Consider the following 26,444-nt stretch of genomic DNA (forward strand, 5'->3'; position numbering starts at 1 on the left):
GCCTGAGCAAGGACAGTGACCACCTCTGCCAACAGACCCTGCCTGTGGACCATGGCAGCTACAACAACACCATGGTGCTCATGCAAACCCAAACTTCCTTTGCATAGCCTGGAAAGAATCCCAGCAATTTCAACGACAGGGCAGTCTCCCTGCCTGTCATCTCCCGTGGATTGTGGATTTTCAGCACAGCTCCTTGAGGCTGCCAAATGCCAGCTCCATACACTGAACCAGTGAGTTATTCCAAACATTTTCAGCCCATGTTGTTGTGTGCTGAGGTAGAGCTGGGCGTGAAGAAAGCATTCATTGAGTTAACTCTGTTTTACTCGGCAAGTGGAACAAATTTCATCACCCCCTACAAGTCCATTCTGTTTTCTATTTATACCACAGCCATTTGGTGCAGGACTCAGGAGCAGCAGGAACAGGTGATGTAATGCACTGTACAAACAGCATTCTGTTCATACAGTGGGAAAATAAAGTGCATTCTCTTGGTTTCTTTGATCACGCTTAAAACAATCAGATTAGAAGGCACAGATAACCCAATACATGCTGGAGATGAAAGGACTCTGGAGAAATAAATCACCCAAAGTTAGATATTAAGCAAGATTTCTCTCTCAACAATCAACTTATCTGCAGAGAGAAGAGGAATGACCATGTGGTTTCAAAATCCTGCCAGGCATTTTATTTATTTTTATAATACCATAAAGCTACTCCACCCACTTTTTCAGAATGAACGTTGCATTACACAACACATCAAAGGGACTTTATGGCCTAAATTAAGCAATAAAATAGTTGAGATTGTGCGTTATGCTGAAAATTGGCCTGCTCCTGGTGCCTGGGAGATGGGAGGTGAACACCACATGTTCAGAGCCCCTGAAGAAAGCTTGGGGCAGTATAGCCTGAGGTACTGAAGTGTGTGGCACTTGCATTTGATAGCCCAAAGTGAGTTTGATGCTCTTGGTGCCTGTTGTAACCCTGTCTTGCTCAGGGGACAGTACCAACTCAAGGAATGGCATGGGACAGCACTGCAAGCATGAAGACCTGGGACATTAACAGGATATGGTCCTTCACATCCATAATCTTTAAGGTTTGGTTTATAGTCAAAGTTCTCTTGGAAGCTGTGGGCTTCATGAATGTGGTTCCTCACATCCTCTCCTTTCTCAGGACAGCAAGCCATGCCCTGAGAAAGGGGATGGGAAAACCCAAAGGAAAGGTGTTGGTGTGGCTGAAGCACAGCTGCACTTCTCACCATCTGGCTACTTCCTGCCTCTCCCATCTTGATCAAAATGAACAAAAAAATCGAAATAATTAAAGCCTCTCTTAAAACATTTTCTGGCTAATGTGCATTTTGAATTAAAAAATAACCAGAAGCTGGGATACATAAAAGTGGTGTGTTGGTGCTAAACATTTATTTTCCAGGTCTGCTTCAATGCCCTTACAAAAGAGAGGTGAGAAATGAGAGGGTATCAAGAGAGGAGAAAGTTGGCAGATCCCATCTCTCCAGAGCAGAGAAGGGACTAGGCAGAGTTTCCATTAGAACAGCTTGGGAGGCACAAGAATAGTCATCTTGCAAGGACACATGAGCTGGTAAGTCCCACACACCCCAGTGCGTGTGTGTCCTTTCCTTCCCGTTCCCAAAACAGGGTTTGAAAAAAAGAAAAAGAGGAAAAAAAGAGGTTTAATTAGTTTGGGCCCTATCATGATTTTCTGTGGCCTGACTCATAGCGTTTGATCTCCCAAAGCTGGCGAGAGGTGTTTGAGCCTGCCCTCAGAGCCCCTGGCGCTCCAGCCAAGCACCAACAATGACTAGACAGACTTGAGGGCCACTCCTTCCATCTATCAATAGAGTCACTGTTGGGCAAGCTGACTCACTGCTTTCCCTGAGAACTGTTCAGCATCGGATCACCATCAAAAGAGCAAAACTAAAATTGAATAATTCTGTGTTTGCAGACAGTTAATTTAGCAAGAAGATGGATTTTATTTTAAGGTTTTGTTTTCAGAAGGTTCCTCCAAAGAAAGCTTGTGCTGCTGCTTTTGCATGGCAGAATTGGCCAGGAGCTCCTGGAGGACACACTCAAGTAGCTTTCACTTCTCAGTCATGCTCTAAAGGCACAGTGAGGACCATATTGAAACCCAGAGACTGGGTAAGGAAAACCCAGAGACTGTAAGGAAAACACACATACACAAAAGCTCTAGGAACCCCAAGTAGAGAAGGAGAGCTGTTCATAAACCAGCCTGCCTTGGCACAGCACCTTCCAGGCCTGCAGTGGGCAATGAGAGGGCTTCTAATTTCCCTTTTTGTCTCTGCAACCCCTTACACAGAACGTAGAGCCCCAGCCTGGATGTGTCAGTCTGTGTTACATCTCCCTGTGCCCCTCCCCAGCGCTGCACTGGGTCAACACAGCCAAGCCCAGGTGGAGATAAAGGAGAGGTGAACATACCTGGTCTGATGGTTCTATTCCTGCTGTAAAACACAAAACCCACCCGGAACTTCAAAGAATTTCCCAGTAAGTTCCCAGCCTCATTTAAGTTCAATTAAGCAATAACGTTTAATGTCTCCGCCAGGACAGATGCAGCTTGGGAAGATGACGACAACAAAAGCCTGAGCATGACTGTGCATGGCACAGATCCAGTGAGACAAGAGTTTAGACCTTGGTCGTGTAACATACCCCCCAACCCCAGGTTACCCCAGGATCCAAGACGTTCCCATGCATGCCCTCATCCTAGAGGAATGCTGCCACAGTTGGGTCAAGGGCATTCAAGCAGCAGATGGGACACGAGGACCAACTCCCCAAGCAGAGATGTCCAACTGGGATCAGACATGCCTTTAGTCTGCAGCAGACCCAGGTTCAGTACAACCCTATTCTCTACATCCAGGTACCATCACATACCAACAAGGATTGGGATTCTCTGTCTCTATTAGCTTCCTTCAGGTTGCTAAGCTTTAATTAACTGACTTCTCTAAGGTATTCATGAACATCAGCAAGCCTTCTATGTCTTCTAATTAACTACATTTAAGAAATTAATTCTAAATCAGCCTATTCCTCCTGAAACTTCATGCAATATGACTGAATAAAGAGATGCCACTACTGTGCTAAGAAGACAGCAGCTCTCTGAAGACAGTTTTAGGAAAGTACAAGCCAGACTTCTGCACAACAATACATAAAGATGGTATTTAAGGTTTCCAGGTTCTTTGAAGGCCTCCAGGACTTTAGAGGAGAGACCAGTCCCATAGCAAACAGGTCATCTCATGCAATTACAAGTTGTGGTGGAGTCCCCAAACTTATCTCAATCAGACACTCTTGATTTCCTGTTTGCGGCATTGACAAATAAAAAGCTCTACATTACAGGTAATTACACTTCACAGAGAACAACAATTAAGAAATAGCCAATTACATTTTACAAGCGCAGGATAATCAAAAGCTTCCTCAAATATCTAGAGTTGCAATAAGTACTTAGAAATGGCAACTCCCAACAAATTGCAGGTAATTTAGAGCAATTTACACAGATGACATATTTCCCTATCTGTGCTCAAAACCTGCAAACTTGGTTCTGAAAAATACTGCAGGAATTCCAGGAATGCAGCACTGCTGATCTCTAAAAATAGTTCATTACCTATTTCTACCTTCACTGGCCTCAAAGGTGAGATGTAGGACTCTGGTCCCCACAGTGTAAAGGTAAATTTACTACTAGAACACATTTCAGCTCATTTAAAGAATGGGAATATCATAACATGCATACCAAGTCTAAAAAACAATAAAAAAAATCTATTCCTTTTATTTATGTTATTTGAAAAAATGCTTGATTTTAATAGTGCATAACTTGATTTAAGCCTTATAGTTTTTAAAGGAACTGTCACGTCCTTTATTTGTAACCCAGTATTGTGGCTTGCACATAGTCAAAGCAGGAGAATCAGGATCAAACAGCAAATTAAAAACCATTAAATGACGGACAGGAAAGGAAACATGCCTTTTTCATTTACAACTTTTTAGACAGGAGATCTAAAAGCATCCCAAGAGGAACTGAGGAGGAGAGACAGATAAGGATGCAACCTAATGTAGACAGGTTGATATAGTACAGCGATTTCATCTCTCACTTTCAATGCATATTTTTTGTGGGGGGGGAAATGGTTTTCCTTGCTCATATGGGTTGCTTGAACTAGAGTTTTACCTCAGAGCAAGGATCTTGTATTGTATTTCAAGATTCTCTGCAGTGATGGCTCCCTGTCTCCTGGCTACCAATTCAGCTGCTACTGCCATTACTTAACCACAGGAGCATATGAATTTCTGCAGGGCTCGCAGAAAAACTATTGGAAGTCTCTCACGATTTCCTTGGCAGTCAATTAAGGACTAAAATCACAGAAGAAAGCAGCTTTAGAGGAGCAGAGTAGTCTAACCTCCAGTCTGAAGTGGGACTACTGTCTATATCAGGTAAGGTGACCACTGCTGCTGTTCTTACTGAGAATATGAGTATTGTGAGAAATCTGGTGAGAGAGGTAAAGCCATGATTAGCTATGGCCAGATACTAAAGCAGCCTTTTGTGATCTTGAATCACAGAGGCCATGGGAAGAGCAAGGAGGAAAGATTAACTCATGGAAAGCCATCAATGTGTTTGAAAGAGTCTGCGACAGGCAGCAGCCTGACACAAATATAAACCATGGCTGCAGTGTTAGCTGGAGAGGGGGCTTGGTGCAGAAGGGTCCCCTGTATCAAAGGGAGACCTCATGAACACCGTGTGAAGGCATGAAGGGGTTGACCGCTTAATACAAAGTTTAGATCTGTAACACTAACAGGAGACCCTAAAAGAAGGAAAAAGTTATTCTCAAACTCTATCTCTACCATAACTGCATTGGTAACAATGTGGTTAGAAAGAGATCCCCCAGCTGTCTGCAGAACTCTTTTCCTTGTCCTCTGTGCCAAAGACAGAGCAACCCAACGTTCTACATCCTGTTCACGCTCAGCTATTGCTCAGGACTGAATATAGTCCTGTTTGACAAACCTGCCTGTTTTAAGTCAGTAACTACACAGGTTAGATGATTTCAGATGCTTGCTCTTACAACCCCAATTTTGTCTACTTGGTATATCAATGTGCATTCATTAAATTAAAAAAAAAAAAACCCAACCAATTTTAAAAAATTAAATTTTAAAGGAACCACATTTTTCTTCCCTGCTAATTGCCTTCTGTGGCTTGGCAATGTTTTTGTGGACAATGGGTGCTCCTGCCACTACTGTCCCACCTGGAACGAGGTTTGGCTCCAGTCCCACTCTCTTTCTTCAGCTCAAGCTTCTAGGATGATTTCAAAAGCTGGGAAGTGAGAGGATGATGCCACTCTGTACCACCTGAGGCAACATACTACACCCAAGTCCACAGCCCAAGATGGGCTACCTGGGAGGGTTTCTGACACTGCTGGTGCCAAGCCACAGGCAGCAATTAACAAAGGAAAAGAGTTGCTCGTAGCTTGACTGCTGGCAGTGTGGTTGATGGCTCTGGACAGAAGAACCTACACCAGGTGAGAAACAGCAATCCATGTGGAGCTGACTCAGGGCGTCACCACCAGTGACCAAAACCTGGGTGACCTTGCTGATGCCAAGCAACTGCTGCCTCTCAAGCGTATCCTAGTGCTGGGGAGGCAAATGCAGTGAGCTGCAGAATGCATCTACCCCTCTTAGCATGTGGAATAGCTGTGGGCAGGCACTGGAGGACTGCAGGGTCAGCACTCTCACTATAAAACCAGTGGGATATCAGCTCATTCTCCAGTAGCTCCAACAAGCATTGGAGCACTCAGGTGGGGAGCGCCCAAGTCAATGATATTTGGAAAGGATAGTCAGGTCTTGAGGAAAGGGGCTCCAGCACTGCATCTAGAAATGAAAATAGACCAAGGTGGGGCCAGCTGACCTTTCTGCCATGGCTGCTGCAGGAGATTAAAAGCCTCTTTGGGCTCTTGACTAAAGCTGGAGCTGCTGGCAGCAGGCTTTGGCAGGAGAGGGACTAGAACAAGCACTGGAGTCTCTGCCTTCCTCAAATTTGCTCATCTACTCCAGCCATGCAGCATGATGGAGCAGGGGAGCTTGACTGGTGAAGTGTCCCAGGGACCAGGGGTGCCCTGCTGATCCCTGGAGCAGAGACACAACTTGAGATGCCCATTATGGAGACCCTTCCCCTCCTCTGCCAGCTCTGCTGCGGTGGAGCAGAGCCCGTGCCGCACCTTTGGCTGGAGGAAAACGCACCCTGAACCTGATGAAACTGCAAGGCGTTGGTTGCTCGGCAGTGCCACCCACTGCGGTGCCAGCTGCCCTCCCGGCCACGCGGGCACGGGCCCTGCCCTGGTGGATGTTATCTGGGCTGGTGAGCCAGGCAGAGTGCTGGGTTTGCACAAAAACAACAACAACCCCCAGCTGCTTTCAGTTCAGTGCAGCATACTTCCGGACTTCTTGTCAATGACCGAGAGAGAAGCATGTGACAAACACCTCTCTACTCAATAGCACGGGGCTGAAAATAAAAATACTCAGTTCTCCCAAGCTGGGCAGAAAACACCAGCACCTGCAATGACACTATCAGAGGAAAAGCACCATGACTTCCAGCACCTCTAAAACGAGACTGCTGCAACTGAGAGGGATCATCCACAGGAATTCCCTCCCTTCTCCCCCAGACCCCTACAATTCACACAACAGATACTGCTGGAAGAATGTAGAAAGATGCAAGTAGATGCAGCTTGGCTGTCGTGGCTGTGGGCACACAAAACTGCTCCCCCACCACCTCTCCACTAGTCCATCAGTGTGTTTGTGCCATCCAGCCTTCACCATCTCCTAAACCTACAGACAAATCTACAACAAATATTAGAATGGTGTGAACCTTGTCTCTCTGCCCATCCTAGTGCCAGCCACTGCTACAACAGATTCCACCTCACCAGTGAAAAGCCTGAAGACAGCAAGGCCAGCAGAGACAAAGGTGTGCTGGGTTTACCTCTGAAGGGATTTAGATCTGGAGCACTCAACATGGACAAACTGCTGAGACAGGCATTTACTCAGGTGTATAAACATCATGGGCAGCAAACGCCAGCCTAGCAAGAATTCTCCTCCAAAGCTTAAGAATAAATTCAACATGTTTTTAAATAATTATGGATGAATCACTTGAAAAAACTTCCTACATTTTATCTTCAGTTGCTGACACTGATCATGCAGCTGTTTTGTTTATAATGTAATTACACATTCCCACCTACTTGCACTCTCAGTGTGCAACAGAGTACCTGAGGTAGCAGAAAACCTAAAGGCTGACATTTCTTTCTGGCCTTTGGAAGTGACAGAACAGTTAGCACAAAACTTAATTTATTTGAGGTGGAGGGCGGGGGGTCGGGGGGATAAAGAGAGGTCGCAAGTTAATTTCCCTTGGAAGCCCGATGGTCCCCACCCAGAAACCTGCACACAAAAGAATACTGCCTTTAAACTGGTAGGTTAGGTCTGAGACCAGAGCGAAGGTTTGTCAACCATGACATGCTCCAGCTTGTTTAACAGTCGACCGGAGGGTTGAAAAGTCTAATAAAACCAAAAGGCCTTCCATAACAAAGCTGCTGCTACTTAAGGAGAACATTCACACCCATTCAGCAGGGTTTTTTTCAAACATGCAGAGGTTTTTGGAGCCTCCAAAGCGAGCTAAGAACACCAAAACAGAGCAGCTAGAAACTGAAGCAGGAAAAAACTGAAGTGAGCAATAAGGAACACACTGGGAACACTGAGTAACTAACCACGGGAAGAGATAACAAAAATGCTGCATGACCTCCCTCCCATCACTTGGATGCCTTTCTAAAATAGACACTTCAGCCTGACCACAAGTTATTGTGCAAGGATCACTGGGTGAAGCTGCATGACCTGTTATCTCCAGGATTACCAAAGGAAAGTTTTTCCCATGCCCATTTGGAAAGCTTCCCCCTCTTCAGAAAGAGGAAGGTTTATATGGATCAGTTTTGCAGGCTCTGCCAGCCCTGGCTGGGGAAGGCCCAAAGCCAATGCTTGGGGGCAGTGGGATGCTCTACCTTCCTAAATTCTCCAGTTGATTTCCCCAGCCGGCAGCACTCAAACCCCCCGGGTCACAAACTTCACTGCATATATCCAGAGGGGAAAATCAGCACGCTGTTTTACAAAGTGACGAACCCTTTGCTGTAGTGACACATCCACACATACTTTGCTGCCCATTTCCATCTCCTTTTGCCAGCACTGGTCTGTCTTAAAAGTTCAAGGAGCCTTTTCAAAGTAGCTTTTCCCAAGAGAAGAAAGCCAAGTTCCACTGAATGTGCAGATGTTCAGACACATGAAATCTCAGTATCTCCACAACAAAGAAGGCAGCTTTTCTGTCACCGCTTCTCCTGGTAGAGTCATGGACCAAGCAACAAAGGACTTGTGGTGATGGTCTTTGTTTAGCATTAGATGAGCAGGGGACACATGCTGCACACCTGAGGCTGCCAGCCTACCCAACAGCTTCTGTCTGTGGCTTTGCTCAAGAAGGAACACTTTTCATTTCCTACTAAATAAATGTTACAGCAGTCACATGGACTGAATTAAAAGTACAAAGACCAGACCTCTTAGCCAGAGACCCCAAATTTTATGAAAAAAATTAAAAAGTACATGCCCTTGGAAATCTAATCTGAGTAGGGCCATAAGGAGAGTAAGAAGGTTCCAAGGTCACGTTTTACAATCTTTTGAAGCAGGAATGAAGCCGATGTCCAGCGGAGACATTTCGTGCTGCCATCTGTACAGAGCTTCCCTTTCTCCAACACACTGCAAATGTTACAGTGCAAGAACTTGCTGTCTTTGCTCAGGCAGTCTTTATTTGTACACAATAAGGGCCTTGTGCAGGAGATCAAGGCTGTATTTCATCGATTTGACACGATGGTTAACCTGTGAACTTTGCCCCTGCTAATAGAATAATTTCTATTTGCTGATTCCTCTTTTGGGATCCTCGAGGGTAACAGTAGCTTCATCCCAGCGCTCATTTGCATGTCTAGTGCCAAATGGTTTTACAGCTCTTACTTCTGTGGAGCAGAGCCAGGACAAAGTTGATCAAATGCAGTAGCTACAGCTGGATCCTGAATCCCCACACCTCCCTCCATGGATCCTACCTGTATTTCCTAGCAGCTCTCCAGTGACTTGGCTCTGATTCATACTTTGCTTGTGAAACCTTGGAGAGGTGATAGAATCATGGAATGGTTTGGGTTGGAAAGAACCTTAAAGCTCATCTCATTAGAGATGAGAACCTTAAAGAACCTTTTATAAAGCTCCACCTCCTGCCATGGGCAGGGACACCCTCCACTATCCCAGATTGCTCCAAGCCCGGTCCAACTTGGCCTTGGACACTTCCAGGGAAGGGGGAAGCTATAGCTTGTGTGGTCCTCGGTATCCAAGCAATCAATTCCACAGAGGTCCCAAAGCAACAGCCTGGACCAGGCTGGCAGCAATGGCAGAACAAGGAAGCTCCTCTTCCAGATAAATCTCTCCCCATCCAAGAGGCTGACTGCCAGACAAGAAAACAACCAAAATTTATGACCCAAAAGGGCATATCTGTTAAACACTGAAGACATGGTTTTCCAGCAGACCTAACCCAACCTAAACATGGAATGCTGGGAAAAAAGGCAATCCCACCTGCCCAGTTGTACTGCTCTTCTCATTCCAGTACCAGCATGCCTCTAAACACATGCTGGAGATAAAGGCCAGAAAACTGAACCTCCAGAAAAGAAGGGAAATGAAGATGGAGAGAGGGAGAGGACTGACTCTCTGGTCTACAACAGGACAGGGAATATATGGGGGTTGAAGGGATGAAGGATAAAGCCCAGTAGTTTCTGGTCATTAGCTCTGGAGATAGATCCAGGGACTAACATGAGGCTGTGCTGCTAACCAATAGGTCTCACTCAGGTATTTCAAAGAGGTTTTTTCCTCTAGCTATAGCTTTGCCTCCCTCCACTGCTTCTCATCAGGACAGATGAAAGCTCTTCATCTATTAGCGATTTAGATCAGATGAAGACCTTCAAAAAACTGATACTTTGAGGATAGGTTGTATCTTGGGAGCCAGGGGACCAAGAAATTCCAGGTCTTACCATAAAAGTGTACTCTGGAGTCTTCAAAGGTAAAATCCAATTTCCATGTGGGTTTTATAGACTTTAGATAATCTGACTTAAAACTGCAACTGTTCTACTTAAATTCATTACTGGCTTACAACAGTGAGGGATCCAGACCAGGGCTGTGAGGAACGATGGTTTTGCTTTTACACGCAAGTGTGACCTGCAACAATTTAATTTCTGAGTGTGACTTCAGGCAAAGTGTGACTCTGGTACACAGGAGGGGAACAAGATGTGTGTCTCCAGAAGAGTCAGACCTTTCCTGAAGTTCCCTGAGCTGGGCATTCAGGGCTGCACCAGTGAAGGAAGGGGCAGCTTTGCACCTGATGAGTGGAGATGGATACTGCAGTCCCCCAGAGGAACTCAAACCTCAGCCATGTGTGTACTGCAAACAAGGAATAAAATGAGCCTTTTCACAAACCAATCGCCTCAAACCCAGCTGACTGCTGCGGGAATGTGTATTTCCAGGAGCATGACCTTTGTAGAGTCCAAAGCTGCACTTCCAAGTGAAGCAGGCATTAATTAACTAATTTATAGCATTAGGATAGAATGGTGTCAGACATACTTTGTATTTGATAAGTTCAAAAGTGTAGCTTTCATCTGGCATTGTTTCACTTCCAAATCATCTCTACTAACCCTGCAGCAGAGCTCCAACATCCCATTGCCGTGGAAGAGGTGGAAAAAGTGGCACCAAGGACAATCAGCCTCACTCATGCTGGGGTGGCACAATAGAGGCTGTTCCACGCTGCCAGGCCAGGCTGAGCAAACCCCTGCTCTCAACCAAGTGTCACATCTTTTCAGAGAGATGCTCAGAATTATATTCACCAGCAATTTGACTTTTTAATCATTTCAATTACTGTGACTAAAACCCTTCAATCGGAACAAAACCAGGGAAAAATAACCCCTCTCCTTCTGAAGCAGCCTGCCTAGCTTAACAGACCATACCAAATTGTGAAGGTTTTTGCTTTTGTGGTCTTCACATATTTCATTTAATGCAGATAATTAACCTCAGTTTCTAATTTCAAATCCTTCACATAAGGAAGCAAAGTGACTGAATACATTCACTGACAGATGGAAAATTAAAATATTACTACAGCTTCTGCATGGCTCAAAAGACAGGGCCTCGCAAAAGATCTTTCTTCTTTTATTTGGCTGATTAACTGTAATTTGCTTAATGGATTTAAGGATGAGCCTAATAATCCAATGATATATCCAGGAACTGATTTAGGATATCAGCACCTCTGTTCTGATTTTTTTTTAAACATAGCAATTTTCTGCATTATACACAGTCACTTCTGCAACCAGATTTTTCCACCAATTGTAACAAAACCAGGTCCATGATTTATTTTAAATGGGTGGTGACTGCATGACTGGCCTTGTACCAGGCAGCCACAGTGCTGTAACTTCTTGGAGCACCTTCTGAAGCCTCAAATCTAGGGATGGCCCAAGACCATAACATGTTCCAGCAGCCACTGACCCAGCCCAGAAGACAGCCAGGACTTCTTGGGAAGGTGGGAAGATGACAGCTCAAACCTATAATGGGGCCAGCATGTGTTCTCCCTGCACCCAAATACCACTCCCAGTCTCTTTTCCACCAAGAAGGTCTGCCTTAACAGGATTTCACAGTCTGTCTCAATAGTTAATAAATCCAGAATCTAACAGACTATTAAAGGAAAACATCCAAGAGGCAGTAATTTTTAAAACATCCAATGGCAACTAATTATTCAAGGGATTAGTCCATTATAGCAACAACAAAGAAACTCTTAAAACATAAAGCCAAGTTGAACGGCAGATCAAAACCAAGGTGTTCCCACCCCGTGGCCACCTCCTGGGTGCACTTCTCAGCATCCTGGCATTGGTTCAGCTCCCACTCAACCTTTTAACACTCCATTCTTTCTGAAACCAGGCAGAACTCAAACCAGTCTTCTCAAAATATAGAATTTCATGATCTGTGCCATCATTGTAAGCACACAACAAAACAGGACCATCACAAGGACTGGACCAGGCAGGCCACAACTCTGTCTAACCCAGCTACGAGGCCCTCCAAGGGCAGAGATTCCCACCCCTCACATTCCCAAGATTTTTTTCACCATATCCAACCTGAATCTCCCCAGGACCAAAAAGAAGGACATAACTTCCCTCTTGGGCTTTTAAGAAAAAATATTCTGTAACCCAAATAAAACTCAGTCATAACAAAACAAGGCTTTGTTTGCTGGAGGAGGGGAGAAAACACTATTCATTTATCAAATTAGAGTACTAAAAGCTTAACTACCTGTCTTTAAAAAGAAGCCAAAGCACTGATCTATAACCAAACACAAACACACCACTTCTTCATCTTGATTTGTGTGGAGGCAAAGCTATGGGCACAAAAGGTATTCTTCTTCAAATAAAATCTATTTTAAAACTTGGCAACCACTAGCATGAATACTTTACACTGCTAATGTAATGTAAGCATTTCCACGCAGAAGTTTCATCAGCTTAACAATATATTTTAAAAAGCTGGCGCTAACTTCTGTGCAAAAACACCATCAGTCTCTGTCCTGTATATCTTAGGGTGCTTCAGCCACTAAATTACCACTTAGAGCTCTTAGCACCAGACCCTCTCCCTGTTGGATTCACTGATTTCTCTCAAGAACAATGCAGAACCCAAATTATTCTTCTGCAACTTAATTTCCTTAAAACTGGAAACAGCCACTGCTCTACAAGGATTCCAAACAGGGTTGTACTGATTACAAATGATACTGTGGGCTCAGCAATTTTAATTCAAGACAAGCATTCCCAACTTTACGTATGGGTCTAACATTCAGTAGCTGATTTCTTCCTGCAAACAAGCTCCCATGAAGCTCCAACAACCTAAGTGCAAGATGCATGTGCTGCCTCTCCAGCTAAAAGAAGGATCAGTAAAAGGGTAACACATCTTTAAATTTTCTAAATATGACTTCTGCACCACTGTTTGATTTTGCATCCTCACTTTTCCAACCGGTCAGTACAATTAACACCAATTCCTTCAACACCACACAGTCTTGAGTCAGAGGTGTGCAATTTAATATTTAATTATGAACAAAGCTGCCAACCTCAAAATTAGGGCTGCCAGCTAAACTTCAGCCAGCTCCTTCCTGATGCAGCCCCAGCTTCTGACCGCTGGACCGTTTATGCTCCCTAAGCCACAGAGAGATCCCGTGCTTTCCCTGAACCAGTTACACGTTAGTTTGTCATTGCATTGTCCCACATCAGAGGTTGTCACATCCTTCCAAAGCTTCCTCAGCTTTTCTCCACATGCCTCCTCTGCACACCCCATGGTGAAGTGCTGGCTGTGTGTTTTGGGGAGAGCTGCTCTCCCACGTGTCCAGAGAGGCTGCCAGTGCATGGGCACAGGCACAAAGACTCTCCTGGTGATTCCTAGCAGCCTGGAGAACCACATCACCCACCCTTTTCATTTGAACCACCAACACTTGTGAAACGTGGTGAGCTGAGTCAGCTCAGCACTCTGGAAATTAAAGCTTGAAGCCAACTTCTTTACAAAAACAAACAACCCCTTGTGTATATCAAATCCCAGGCTAAGAAATTTCTCCATCCGTGTCCTGCAGCTCCACCACCAACACTCCTCAAAATCCAGCAACTGGAGACTTCACCCACCACCACGTGTCCTCTAATCACCATCATCCGGGCCTCCTCTTCAACACTGTACACTTCATGGAATGGGTCAAAACCCAAAACAACTGGCAGAACTAACGTAAGTCTCTCAGTTTGCCTGGTTTTCAGGAGAGATGACAGCAGAGCTCCTGGCATGTGACACCATATGCTATTTTCACTTCCCACCACAGAAGAAAGCAAAGGCAAGGCCTGTGAGAGCGCTGCTCTGCGATGCTTTGGGAATGGGACAGGAGCCCCGTCCCACACAGAGCTGAGCAGAGAGCACGAGAAACCCACCCCAGCAAAAGGCACGAGCAAACCACCAAGCACCACAATTCCAACTGTCTCAGGGGCTGTGTTTTCCTGGAGCGCTCCAAGAGCAGGCTGCAGGCGGTTCTCAGGCACAGGTTTAATTTCTGCTCTCCAGCTCCGAGGAACGCTGTCCCAGCGTGTCGGAAGAAGGTTAATGAACGATTTAGCCGCCCTCACAACCACGTTAGTGTCACTTTCGGAAGCTGCGAGTTAATGCCCGAGATCTTCGGGGGTTGCCCTCTTTGAAGTTCACTGATCCATAACCAATGTCCAATTAATTTGCAGGAGCCTAACGATAATGACTATTGGCCTTTTCCGACGCATACAAAAACACAGTGGGTAACAGCGATGCTTTTGGCTTCGGGGTATTCTCAAATCTGCCTGCACATTTGCACACCTTCAAAAATATCCAGCGCTAATAACGGGTTGTCTTCTGCCATTTGAGGAATTTTTTACATTTGTTCTCCTGAGAGCAGAGCTACTGCATCAAGATTTATGAACTTTCTGCTGAAAAAAAAAAAACTGGAGCTGATTCAAGATGCTCATTTGCTAACAGAGAAATACTTCTACTGCATTTGCTTAGATTCCTCTTTATTTAGGGTTTCCATGGAAGCCAAGGAATAGAAGTTAAATCTTGGGAAGATTAAACAGGCCCTGAGATATAATGCAAAACAGCTTATTTCAACATTCCCCAAAGAAGAGAAATGAGAAATTCTTCCACACATATGCCAAAAAAAGAGGTTTGTGGAAATTTTCAAAATAAATTGGAACCCAGTTTTTCAAATGCTGCACACAGCCATTGCTTCCTGCTGCAAGCAGCTTCCCCAGCTTCCAGCACACTTCCTCAGGTGGGAAAGTAAATGAACAAGTCCCTAAAAACCAGCTTGTTCAAGACAGCTATTGCTATACAACATCCAGGAAGAAGGTTAATTCAACCACAAGGTCTTGCTCAAAGAGGAACAATCACCTCATAAATTAGTATCTGAGCAGTCTTTAGAATTGAAAAATGCAGAGCTTATGCAGTTCAGCAGCATGTTCCACGGCAATGCTCTGGACGCCACAGAAGCTGACAGACCAGCATTGAAAAAACAAAATAAATCCCTTATCTTCAGCTTCTCCAGGCTGAGAAGTGACTCCTGTTCTGGTGAGAAGGGCAAACATTTCCTTCCCTCCCTACCCAACAGGTCAGCAGTGTCAGTAGCCACAATGACAGGCTGTTGGACACTACAAATTAATAGCCACACATTTTCTCTGATCTCCATCCTCCAGGTAAAGATTTATTTCACATTGTTTCAATCTCCTATGAAAATGCCCAGGACTGATGAACTTTACTTCAAAACACTTCTATTTTACAGCACATTTCTTAAATCATTTTACAACCTGGCACAGATATATTCAAATAATGGGTGAAGTGCACATTTTTCTTGAAGTTGGAGCTAAACAGCTCAGTGTCACATACAGGATTTACTTACTACCTGGTCTGGTAAGGAAACTAAACACAACTGACCCTCAAGTAAGTTATTTTCAATCTTAACACCATCATTGATTAAATAAAAAGATACTTAAATCAGAGACTTTTCTAATCCTTCATTTATGTGAGCACCCAACTGCTCAGTGACATGCACTTCAAGACACATTCAAGGTTTTTATTAATTCCATGGGAAAGTCCCAAGACACTGGGATATTTTTTTTCCTACTCCTGATTAAAGCAGCAGGAGCCCACATGAATTCCCTTTTTTCCCCCTCCCCAAGAGTTTCACATGCAACATCCCCTCCTCAAAATCTGTAAGAAAACAAGAATCAAACCGAGAACATTTTGCCAGCTGAAAGGCGCCGAGACCTTGCGTGGGGCGGGATGTGCTTCCAGCTGCCAGCCTAAAGGGATGGCTGAGGGAGATTAAACACAGAAATGCTTTTCATAAGGCAGGAGGCTTTGAAGAGGACAGTTCAGCTACTTCATTTCGTAATCTTCACAAAGCGTCAGATTTTAGCCTAAGCAGGTCTTAAAACAAGGAGATTTTATTTAAAAAAGGGGGGGAAAAAGTAGGAATGTGTTCTGGCTGGGTTCTGTTGATTCAGCAAGGGTTAGACACACACATGCTTATTGATCCCAGAGAGCTCCCTGCTAAGTTAATTGTCTGGAATTTTAACTGAGCTCTCAGCAAGTTTCAAAATCCATGTTGGCTGGAAGTGGGTGGGGGACCCAGAAAAAAACAGGCTGCAGAACTGTGCAAGTACTACAGTTAAAAAAACCCAGCAATTAGTTTCATGAAGGGAAGAGCTTCAGCAGGGCATGGTTTTAACTGGATTTGGGGATTCTGACTCCTGACACCGTTACAATTCAGTGCTGGAAATCTCATAAGCAAAGCAGTACCACTATCAGGGAGCACCATCAATGCTGCTTCACTCCTACCCACATCACCAAGGTGAGGGTATCTATCTCCTATGAGCTCCCAGTTGTGGCTCATCACAATTTCTACACAGGAAGTGTCACCACCAGCTGTACCTGCCCATGTTACACTACCTGAACACTGACTTTCTGCTGGTGCAGGCTACGGCAAACCTGGTACTGCAGTTTGCCCAGCCACCTGCATGTGCATGAGGGCTACCCATGGCTTTGCACTGCCCACCAAGCCCTACCTGCCTCCAGAACACCTCCAGCAGCAGTTTCTCCAGGTGAAGAACATGCTGCAGTGATTCCTGGCACTATCAGACAGGAACAGCCAAAGACACCATTAAAATGACCTGCGATTAGTTTCAAACAAAGCTTTACACACCATCAACCCACTTGGCAATGCCATCCTGTACCAATGTGGATGTTCCCCAGCACCCGCGCTTTTCCAAGGTTTCCCATGTCCCCCATGGCCATGGCAGCTCCCTGACCCACTCCCCACCTACCTGAACTCCCTGCCCTCGCTGTAGCGCCGGGCTGAGGCTGCGCGCTGCGTGGCCGTCTCCAGAAGCAGCTTCTGCGTGAGCCTGCTGGAAGGCGCTGAGTCCCTGCTGGCCTCGGGCTCGGCCTCTTGGTCACACTTCCACTCCTCATCCTCGTTCAGAGTTGGCAGATAACCAGGCAGCCCTTTACCTGTCCCAGATCCCGAGCTCGGATCGCTATAAATTTTTGGACTTTCCCCACCTGTCCTTGTGTATTCCAAATAAATATCCGACTTAAGGAACAAAGGGTAGGTATTGTCTTCTATCATGCACTGAATCTCTGTTTGGGCCTGGTCAAACATGTCAGGGTCAATCTGCAGTTTCATGACACAGTCTTTGATGAAGCTTTTTGTGGCCGGTTTGATCTGCCGGGACACAATGCCATTGTTGTCGAGGATGTATTTTTTGTAAATGGCTTTTGCCAGCTTGAGTCTTTTTTCCTCATTAGACACGCAGGGCTCCAGCTTCCTGAAGCCACTGCAGGCAAACCAAAAGTCCAGCAGATCTGCACAGTCCTCCTGTTTCAGGAAAGTCCTGAAGAGGTTGATGCCATCTTGATCATCCAGCAAGGAGTGCAGTGACTCGGCCCACTTCAGGTAGGGTGGAGTTGGCGAAGCACTTCCCTCGGGCTCGTACCCCAAATCCAAATCGGAGCGCCTCGGTGTTGCCGTGGACGTCTCGTTTCTGACCACATCACTTTTACCGGAGTAGAAACCATGGCTAACTGGCCTTGGGTCCGTGGACACGAGCTCCCCCTCCTCACCAGGAACTGGTGGCCTTGGAGCATCTTCAGTGAAGCTTCCTCCGAGGTCCAAGGGGAAGCCTTTCCCCTGGATATTCATTTTTCTGGTCCTTGCTTGCGTGGGAACAGTGGAGGATGAGCGTCAATCTCCAATCACCAATATTTGTAGCTCCAAGGTGAAGAAGTTTGTTTGGCTGAAACAGATGAGGAAAAAGTAAGCGAGTATCACTGGAAATAAACACTCTAAGACAACAAACTAGTGGTTATGCTCTGCACCTTTACTACACTAACACCTCTTTTTCAGCAGAATCAGTGGCTTGGTAATTTCCGAGAGCACAGAATCGAGCTCAAACCAGGCAGAGGCTAAAAATGACAGTTACAGAACTTTACATCCAGAATTTGGCATCACTGATACAGCTGACACCATGCTAAAATACCAGCCAATTTCCCAAAACTGGTGGTCTATACATGACCCTGGCATGTGGCAGCCCACATCCAAGAGATTCATACCCAGGTACCACAGGGCACATGCCATCTTCTGCACTGCCACCAGCTCCTCTGCACTGCCTACCTGGACAGGACACACACCAGATCATACTAAGGCAACGTGTTTTTATCTGGCTATGGGTATAGGAAATTCTTATCCTTAAACAGGAATTTAAGGCTTGTGAAAATTGTTATTAAAGAACATCCAGTCAGTCCTGAAAGCAGGGCTGCACCTTAATCAAACACAGGTGGCTTTCGTACGCTCAAGTGACATACCAGCGCCACATTCCTCACAAATCTCTGCGTTTCAGAAATACGCCGCGTCGCCTCGTCTAGCTCTAGGGGAATCCAGATGCATCGTTGACCCTAATATTTTGGGCATCTGGACTGCATTCTTGCTTCAAATGGGCATGTTAGTACAGGAGGTCAGTTCTAGCACTGCTTTTTGTAGGCAAGCCGTTGAGAAAAGCTTCATTTACGCTAACAAAATTGCATGCTACAAGCCTGGGAAAATTTCAGGTCATCAAAGGAAGATGAGAAAACCACCTTGACAAGGAAACCTGATTAAGTACAATGTTTTTAAAGAAGAGCAACGAGTCAATATGGAGGATGTAAGGTATGGGGAAGGCAGGGAACGAAGAAAAGGGCAATCCCTGGGTTGATACTTCTGCTGCTTAACAAATTAACCTCATCATTTAACGCGAGTAGCAAAAAAGCCTTGTGTTACAGAACAGCCTCAGCCTCTAAGCCCCAAGTACTGCAGAGCACCAACAGCCTCACAAATTACTCCTTGCACTGGATTAACTCAATTGCATGTAAAAACACAGCAGGAAAGACACATTTTAGCTCGCCCTCCCTCCCAAAGCAAACCCCACACCAACGAATATCTTTGGGATGCTTTATCATTTTCCCCACATTTCCTGATCCTGGCTAAACCAAGAACCGCCGCCGATGCCGTGCCTGTCCTCACAGCCCACCTGTCCATCGTGAAACAGCCCAGCGAGCCCAGGAGCGGCCGGCGAGGATGGCTGGGCCCGGCGAGGAGCGGGCAGGAGCCAGCGCTGCACTCACACCCGGCCCGAGCCCCCGGCAGCCCCTGCCCTGGCACCGCGGGACGGGGCTGGGCTTTGGCACCACGGGGCGGTTCTGGGTGGTTTTCACCCCGCTTCTAGAAGCGAGCGCAGGACTCGCCCCCCCGTTTGCGGTGCAGGTCCCCGGTGACCCCCGGCCGGGTGAAGGGGAGCCCCGGGGCAGCGGCACTGCAGCCCCAAAGCCACGCCGGGCATTGTTGCGGCGGGGCGGCGCTGGCTCCTCGCCCCGGCCGGGGCAGCCCCGGGGAGCCTCCTGGAGGACACGCGAGGCGCCCGGCCGAGCCGCCCGCCCGGCTCCGGAGGGGACCCGCGGGAGGCGCGGGGCCGGCGACGGCGGCGGCCCGGAGGGGCGGCGGCGGCACAAAGCGGGCGGCCCGGGACGCCCATGGCCGCGGCCGCAGGCGGGTGGCGGCGGCGGGGAGCGAGAGCAGCAGAAGCAGCAGCAGCGAGCCGAGCCCCGCTCCGCTCCGCTCCGCCTGCGCCGCTGCCTCCCAGCCCGGCACGGCGGCTCGGGGCCCGGGGCGGCTGCAGGCCCCGCACCCGCTGCAGGGCCGGCCCGGGGAAGCACGGAGGTCCCGGCTCGGGGAGGCCTCGATTGCCGGGAGCCGCAGCACATTGTGAAGTGGACGGGCTGAGCTCCCCGGACAGCTCCGGCACATGGCCGAGGCTTCGGGCTCGGCTTCCCGCAGAGCCCCGGCTGGGTGGGCGCCTCAGGGGCTGAGTGGCTGCAGGGCTTCGTCCGGCCCTGGATGAGGGGAGCCCCTGAGCATCCCGGGCAGAGACGGCCCCAGAGAAACTTCGGAGACCTCCGGGGTCTCGTCGAAGAGCTCTGTCCGGGAAGGGCATCAACCCTCAAACACCACCAGCCTCCACTGCTCTGTCCGTGTCCAACACCATGAGACACCTGAGTTTTGTCCAGTTTGGACCACGCACCATGGGTCTGGGGATGTAGGAGCACCGGTCCACCAGCCGCTCTTGCCTCCAACAACAACTAGAACTGGTTTGGAACCTGCAGTGCTTCTCTGAGCTGGGCAACTGCCGCGGGGAGAAATCAGGGGCTGGCCAAGAGGTGGCACTGCATGGACTGGAATGGGTCACAGCACGTGGAGACTTCCCAAATCGGGGATGTCTGGTTATGGGCAGCGGGGTGCACCAGCTCTGAGGCTGCAGTGATGGGGACACTGAAGGGAGAAGAAGTGAATTGCCAGATGCAGAGATCGAATGAGAGTAGTGTGACAGGGAAGTGCAAAAGCGTGTGTCCTCCCTGGAAAGCAGTGATAGACTCTGAGCCCTAGACTCCAGATACCATCCTAAAAGCTGAACATGCAAACAAGCCACTACACAATCCTCTGAAAATCAGAAATAACTCAGAATAGTTTCCAACAGAGACTGTTTCTGCTTTCTTATGTGATGATGCTGCCACAGTTGCCTGCCTCAGTTCATTTAGGGAACACTTTTGGAAATGTAACATTTTTTCCCAGCTTTGTGAAGCTCCCAAATATCCACTCTGGGCAGTGACACTCCCCATCCCAGCCCAGCACAGAGCCTGGCAGGATGATGTGGCTCCTTGCACTCTCTCGTGTGAATGATGCTCGGAGCTCATTTACACATAGCAGTGCAGTGCTGGTCTCAGGCGTAATAATAGAAAAGCTGATGTGGGATTCAGCTGGTAAAGAATTAAAGGATGGGAATATAATTAATGCAATCAGCCTAGTTTCCAGAAAATAGCTCTTGTCAAACTCTGATGTCATCCTTTGAAGAGATTACAAGTTTGGCTGATAAAGGTTATGGCATAGAAATAATAGACCTGGGCTCTGTTCAGGCATGTGACTTAATCCATATACTATTCTGATTAAAAATTAGCACAATACAACATCAAGAGAGACACCTTAAAGGAGCTGGGAGCTGGCAAACCGGCAGCCATCAATGGGGAATCCCTGCAGAATGGGAGCGCGCTCAGTGGGTGTCCAGGCTTGGATGGGAAGCCCAGTGCTATTCAGTATTTCCATCAATGGTCTAGAAATAGATTAAAAAGCCCTGCTGAGAAAAACGCCGGGGCGAGGGAAATGAGAGGGGCAGGAGACATGGACGAGGTCAAGACAGCTGTAGAAAACTTCACAAGCCGAGTCCCTGGCAAATAAAACCTGCTTGAATGTGAGCAGCTGTGAAAGGGTCTGTCCACTGAACACAGGGCCCTTCTGCTGGAAACCCAGGATCTGGGAAGAACACATGGGGGGAGTTTAGGAGGCAGGAGGGATAATGTGGGAGCAGCAGGGGGGATGTCCAGCTGGGACACAACTGGGTGCTACAGCAGGAGGGTTCCAGAGTGTGTGTCTTGGAAAGGATGCTGAGGAATGGAGAGAAGGTGGAGGAGAGTTAAAAGTGAGCCCTGCTTTGCCGGAGGGTAGCTGAGGCCTGCAGCCTCCCCAGCAAGTTTAAAGGAGCCCCAGAGGTGCCTCCAGTATAGCACTTCAGCCGCTTCATGGGTGAGAGACAATCAGGTGTTAGAGCTTTTCACCTCTCAGAGGAAGGCCCAGCAAGATTCATGGCTTGAACTGAATTCATTTCAGTAACAAGAGCAAGATTCCTCCATGGCAAGGGAGATCTGAGGTGGTGGGCAATGAGTTTGGGTGCAGCAGGATGCAGGTGGCTGAAGTGCTGGGGTTTGACATGCCCTCCCTCATGCTGCCATCCTTCCCTGACCTTCCTTGCTGCTCCTTGGGTTGGGCTGCACCTGGGGAGGTGGGAGAAGTGCTGGAGGCTCATCTTGCTCCCACCAGCTCCTGGCACATTCCCGAGCTCAGAGGACACAGCCTGGAGTGAGGACTAGCCCCCATCCCACCCCAAAGGCACATAGAGAGGCAGGGGACCTCCAGAGCAGCTGGCATGTCCCTTCCAGCAGCGCAGGATCACTCCCAGGGAAAGCAGAGCCACCCCTGCCCTGCTCCAGCAAAGGCAGCCAGGCAGCTGCCCCTTCCTGGGCCACAAGAAGTAAATTCCACAGGTCAATGCCAAGCCCTCAGGGCACAGTGCCTCATTATTTTCTGGTGCTCTAGCAGGAATGCTTGGGGCTGAGAGGGCCATGGGCTCCTTCTGGAGCCCCTTCTCTGCCTTTTACCTCTCAGGTGCCTCATGACGAGGAGGCTTATGCCTGCACTCCACCAGGGGCCAAAATCGCTTGCTTCCAAATTTATCTGAGGACATCAATAGGTGATAAATCACCATGAGCATTCCTGGCTGTGTGCTGGAAGAATCAGACTGCAAGGTCTTTGAGGCCAATGAACCAAACCTGGTTATTTTTCCCTCTTCATCAGCTGACCATGAAGCTCTGCCTTTCACCCCAAATATCACCCTTACACCAAAACTGCCACCACTGAGATGGCAGTGGTGTTTTGTGTACCCCTGGTGTCACCCTGCCACTGAGGCTGGCCCCATGTGAACCTGGGGTGCTGGACACTTCCCAGCTCCCAGTGCACACATTCCTTTCTGCCTGGAAGAAACAAGCAGCAAACACTGGAGAAAAGGAACTGCTCTCAGCCTTTGGTCTGAAGAGTCTGTGCTGCATGCAGGCAGCACTGTTGCAGTGCAGTTCCAGAGCCTCCTTGCAAAGGGACGTGTTCTGCAGCAACCTCCCCTCCTGCCAAGGTAGCTTGGGACCCGCCGGCTCTCCAACACCCCATCTGCAGAGCCTGAAACCGCTTGGATCAGCTTCAGCACTGACTAGAGTCCTCCCAAATGAATTCTCCTCTTTGTAGCGGCTCACTGGCTCCGCCGGAGCGAGGTGGGTCTGAGCGGTGCCGAGGGGTGATGCCTGCTGCGCTGTCAGCATGCGGCGTTCCCTTCCAGCGGCAGGGATGTGCGTGGGTGGGAGCCGGCGTCCCTCTGGCGCTGGCGGATTCGGGAGGGAGTGCACTAGATGGTGCTGTTCAACCTTTGGCTGCCTTTTAAAAGGCTCTTGCAAGGTCATCAGCGATGCCGAAACTCGGTGGTTTTATTCAAAAAGCTTTTTTGGAATTAGGGGATAAATAGAAATACTCTGAAATATGAGGTCTTACACTGATCACTGGCAGAGGCAAAGGGCATGTGCTGCCTCCCACCTCGGGCCTGCAGCACCCTCAGTGCTGAGGAAGGACCTGGGGTTTGCCTACATGATCAATGATGGCTTAAGAAAATAATGATTTAAAGAAGAAAATGATGCCAAGAAAAGAATGTCCTGGGGTGCAAGAGGCGGCTGACAGTTCTCTCTTGGACCGCAGGCAAGATGATGCTTACAGAATAGGAGGAAGAAAATGTATTAGCATTCTAGATAAAATTATTGGTGTTGTGGCACCAGGAACTCAGAGCATCCCAAAGAGCCCGGCTGGGATGAGGCACCAACAGCCCAGTGCTGCTGAGGGGACAAGCAAGCAGAGCCACAGGCTACAGCTGGCAGGAGAACAAAGCAGAGAAGTGGCCATGGATGGGGCTGGGGGCTGGGTGGGAGTGCCTGCCTCACTGGGAGGGAGGGATGGAGCAGATCTCAGTGTGGGTTGTAAGGATGCCACAGACAGCTGTGCCAGGGCTGGGGGCAAGAGTGGAAGTGAGTGGTGCTGATTTCAACGACTACAGCATCCTTTCTTGCAGGTCTAAACATACCTGTCCAGCCTGGCCATGCCAGCCTGCCAAAGCATCCATGGAGCTGCGGGTGCAGGTCCCACAGGCAGCCTGGGGGTGCCTCCTTCTTTGGATTCCCCAGCTCAAGGAGGCAAACACATTGCTGCTAATGCTGGGTAATGAAGCACTGTTTGGACACCAAGTTTGCCTTTTCACTCAGATTCTGCTCTTTCATAAAGCCCATGGTGGAGCCTGTTCCAGGCAGTGAGAAGGTTATAGGGCTTGGCTGCTCTGGGCATTCAGATCCTTCCCTTCCGGAAAAATCATCCCAGTTTCCCTGTTCACTCCTGTTCCCACGTGGGTGCTTGCTTGCAAATCCCCTGTTTATGCTGGGGTACAGGCCTGGAAGTGGATGGATGGGGCAAAAGCTTTACTGCTAACATCAAAAATAACAAAAACGGTAGCCAGGGTGACCTTCTTCCAGGAATGTAGGGGGAGAAGGGCCTGGACTGGCTAAGGCAGCTGTCTGAACTGGGCTTTGCAGCTGCCAGTGTTTGCCCATGGTGGTGCAGATGCCCAAATGGCAGATGAAAGCCCCAGTACACAACCCTGAGTTCCTGCAGTGTCCCAGAACCCTGGCCTGTTCCCCAGGGGTTTGCTCTGCCTTCATCTCCATGTGTTCCTCTTTGTGCCTGCCCTGGCATCAGCCTCTTTCCCCTAGCTCTGCTTTGCCCTTCCCACTGGATAACAGAACCCCTAAAACTGATGTTTCCCAAAAAAAAGATTATGGACAAGCTCATGCCATGCCTTGGGAGGCTGCTTTGGATGCGCTGCTCACCCAGCACCCTCCTCACAGAGGAGCTTGACATGGTCTTTTATTTATCTTCCCACACTTCTGTGACCCTCCTACCACCAGCCCTCAGACCACCCCAGCTCCTTTCTGACTGTCAGCCACCTCTAGCCTCATGTTTTGGGCTCAGGACTGGATTTTTGATCAAAGCTTTCCCCATACTCCTTCTCCTCCATTCTAGCCAGCCCAAGGAGAGTCACAGCAGCTCATGGCCACTCTCCTCTGCTTGGTTTGCACCATTCATAACCCCAGTAACAGCCAGTGACCATATCAGCTAATGTTCCTCTGCTCTGGCTGCCCAGTTTGTTCACATGGGCTTCTCTTCTCACTCCTGTCCCATCCCAGATAAGCCCTGGGCTCCCATCCCAGCTCAGGGCTGTGGCACAGAAGTTTATGAGCTGATAAGGGTGCCAGGCCCTTGGTGTGTCCCCCAACCCTCCCCTCCCCTCTGTGCTGCTTTTGGGGAAAGGTTCCCATCTATGGCAGAGCAAAGAGACCCTCACAGACCCCTGCTAGATCTGAGACCCTGCCACATCCATGACCTTGACAGATCCCTGCCACATCCCAAACGCTACAGCTCCCCTGGTTTTGATCAGCCTTCTCTGCCAAAAGCAATGGCACAGGAGCTCAGCCAGCACCACCAATGCCCAGCACTCTTCATCGCCAGCCAGTGAAGGTGAGCACCCTCCGGGGACACCCCACACGCCTTCCTGCACCCACCTTTGGGTTCCAGACTGGGCCTGTGCCCTGCACTCCTGCCTCTCCATGCTCCAGACCACCAGGCTCGCTGCTCCTCTCGGGGTGCCAGGGCTGGGATGCCATCCACACGCATCCCAGAAATGCCGCTCTGCAGAAAGAAGAGATGTCAGCTCGTCCCTGCTGGGACCACCCTACCCAGGAGATGTTTCCAGGGGAGCTGAGCCAGGCAGGGACACCCTGTGCTCCCCACTCACAGGAGTGGAACCTGTTCCCGTGGGCCTGAAGGACACACTTCACATCTTGCCTCTCTGTGAGAGGGAGATGTCTGGAGCAGGGTGTGCTCTGTCTTGAGCACAGGGCCTCCTGGAGTGGTTATCCCTGCTGGAATGGTCCCAGCTTACAGAGCTGAGGCAGGAGGGAGCAGTAGTGTCAGGGGACAACCCTGTCCCTGGTTCCCAAGCCCCACTGCAGAGCCAGGACCCACCCACCTGCCCAGGCCATTGCTCGCCCTCTGCTCCAGTGTCCCCACGGCAGGATGGGATGGGATGAGAAGAACACGAGGAACAGCTCCATGGAAACAGCTGGTTCCTGCAGCAGGATTATCCCAGAGCAGCCTGTGATAATTCAGCCCGCTTGATTCTGTTGGGAAAGATGGATTTCTTTTACCCAGCCATCAGTGACTGTGACCTGGGCTGCTGGAAGGTGAGGGAAGGCTGGTCAGTGCAGAAATATCGGCTGCTCTGCTCTCACAGACCTGATTTGTAATGCTGGGCAAGATCTTCTGGCTAAACTGTGATCACCAGCTCGGCTGGCAAAGCCACCTCAGTGCTCAGAGGTGCCTTGATGTCTGTCCTGCGGCCCCAAGATTTCCAGTGTGACCTTTGGACATGATCTCCATCAGCTTGGAGAGCTGGTCCCCACATTCCTGGCTCACTCCTCCTGGAGGGTCAGGTCTCCCAGGGAGATGGCAAAATTTTTGTGACAAGTAAGGCCTGGTGACTG

General features: G+C 48.6%; 1 protein-coding gene across 3 annotated transcripts in view; it reads right to left on the reverse strand.

Moving 5' to 3' along the window:
- The window catches only part of AXIN1 (axin 1), a 78,032-nt gene extending 51,873 nt beyond the window's left edge, over positions 1-26,159 (reverse strand). The window contains exons 1-3 of one of the 3 annotated variants that reach the window (XM_041401693.1): positions 25,931-26,159; positions 25,464-25,590; positions 16,946-17,917 (exon numbers count right to left, since the gene is read on the reverse strand). In XM_041401693.1, coding sequence (XP_041257627.1) covers positions 16,946-17,823 — 878 coding nt within the window. In that variant the 5' untranslated portion in view covers positions 17,824-17,917; positions 25,464-25,590; positions 25,931-26,159. Of the gene's footprint in view, positions 1-16,945; positions 17,918-19,186; positions 19,608-25,463; positions 25,591-25,930 lie in introns of those variants that run through there. The other 2 variants (XM_041401691.1, XM_041401692.1) reach the window with 2 other exon arrangements.
- Between the last annotated feature and the right edge of the window lie 285 nt (positions 26,160-26,444).

This window comes from Onychostruthus taczanowskii, unplaced genomic scaffold, assembly GCF_017590055.1.
Source record: "Onychostruthus taczanowskii isolate IOZ18803 unplaced genomic scaffold, ASM1759005v1 scaffold19, whole genome shotgun sequence".
NCBI lineage: Eukaryota > Metazoa > Chordata > Aves > Passeriformes > Passeridae > Onychostruthus > Onychostruthus taczanowskii.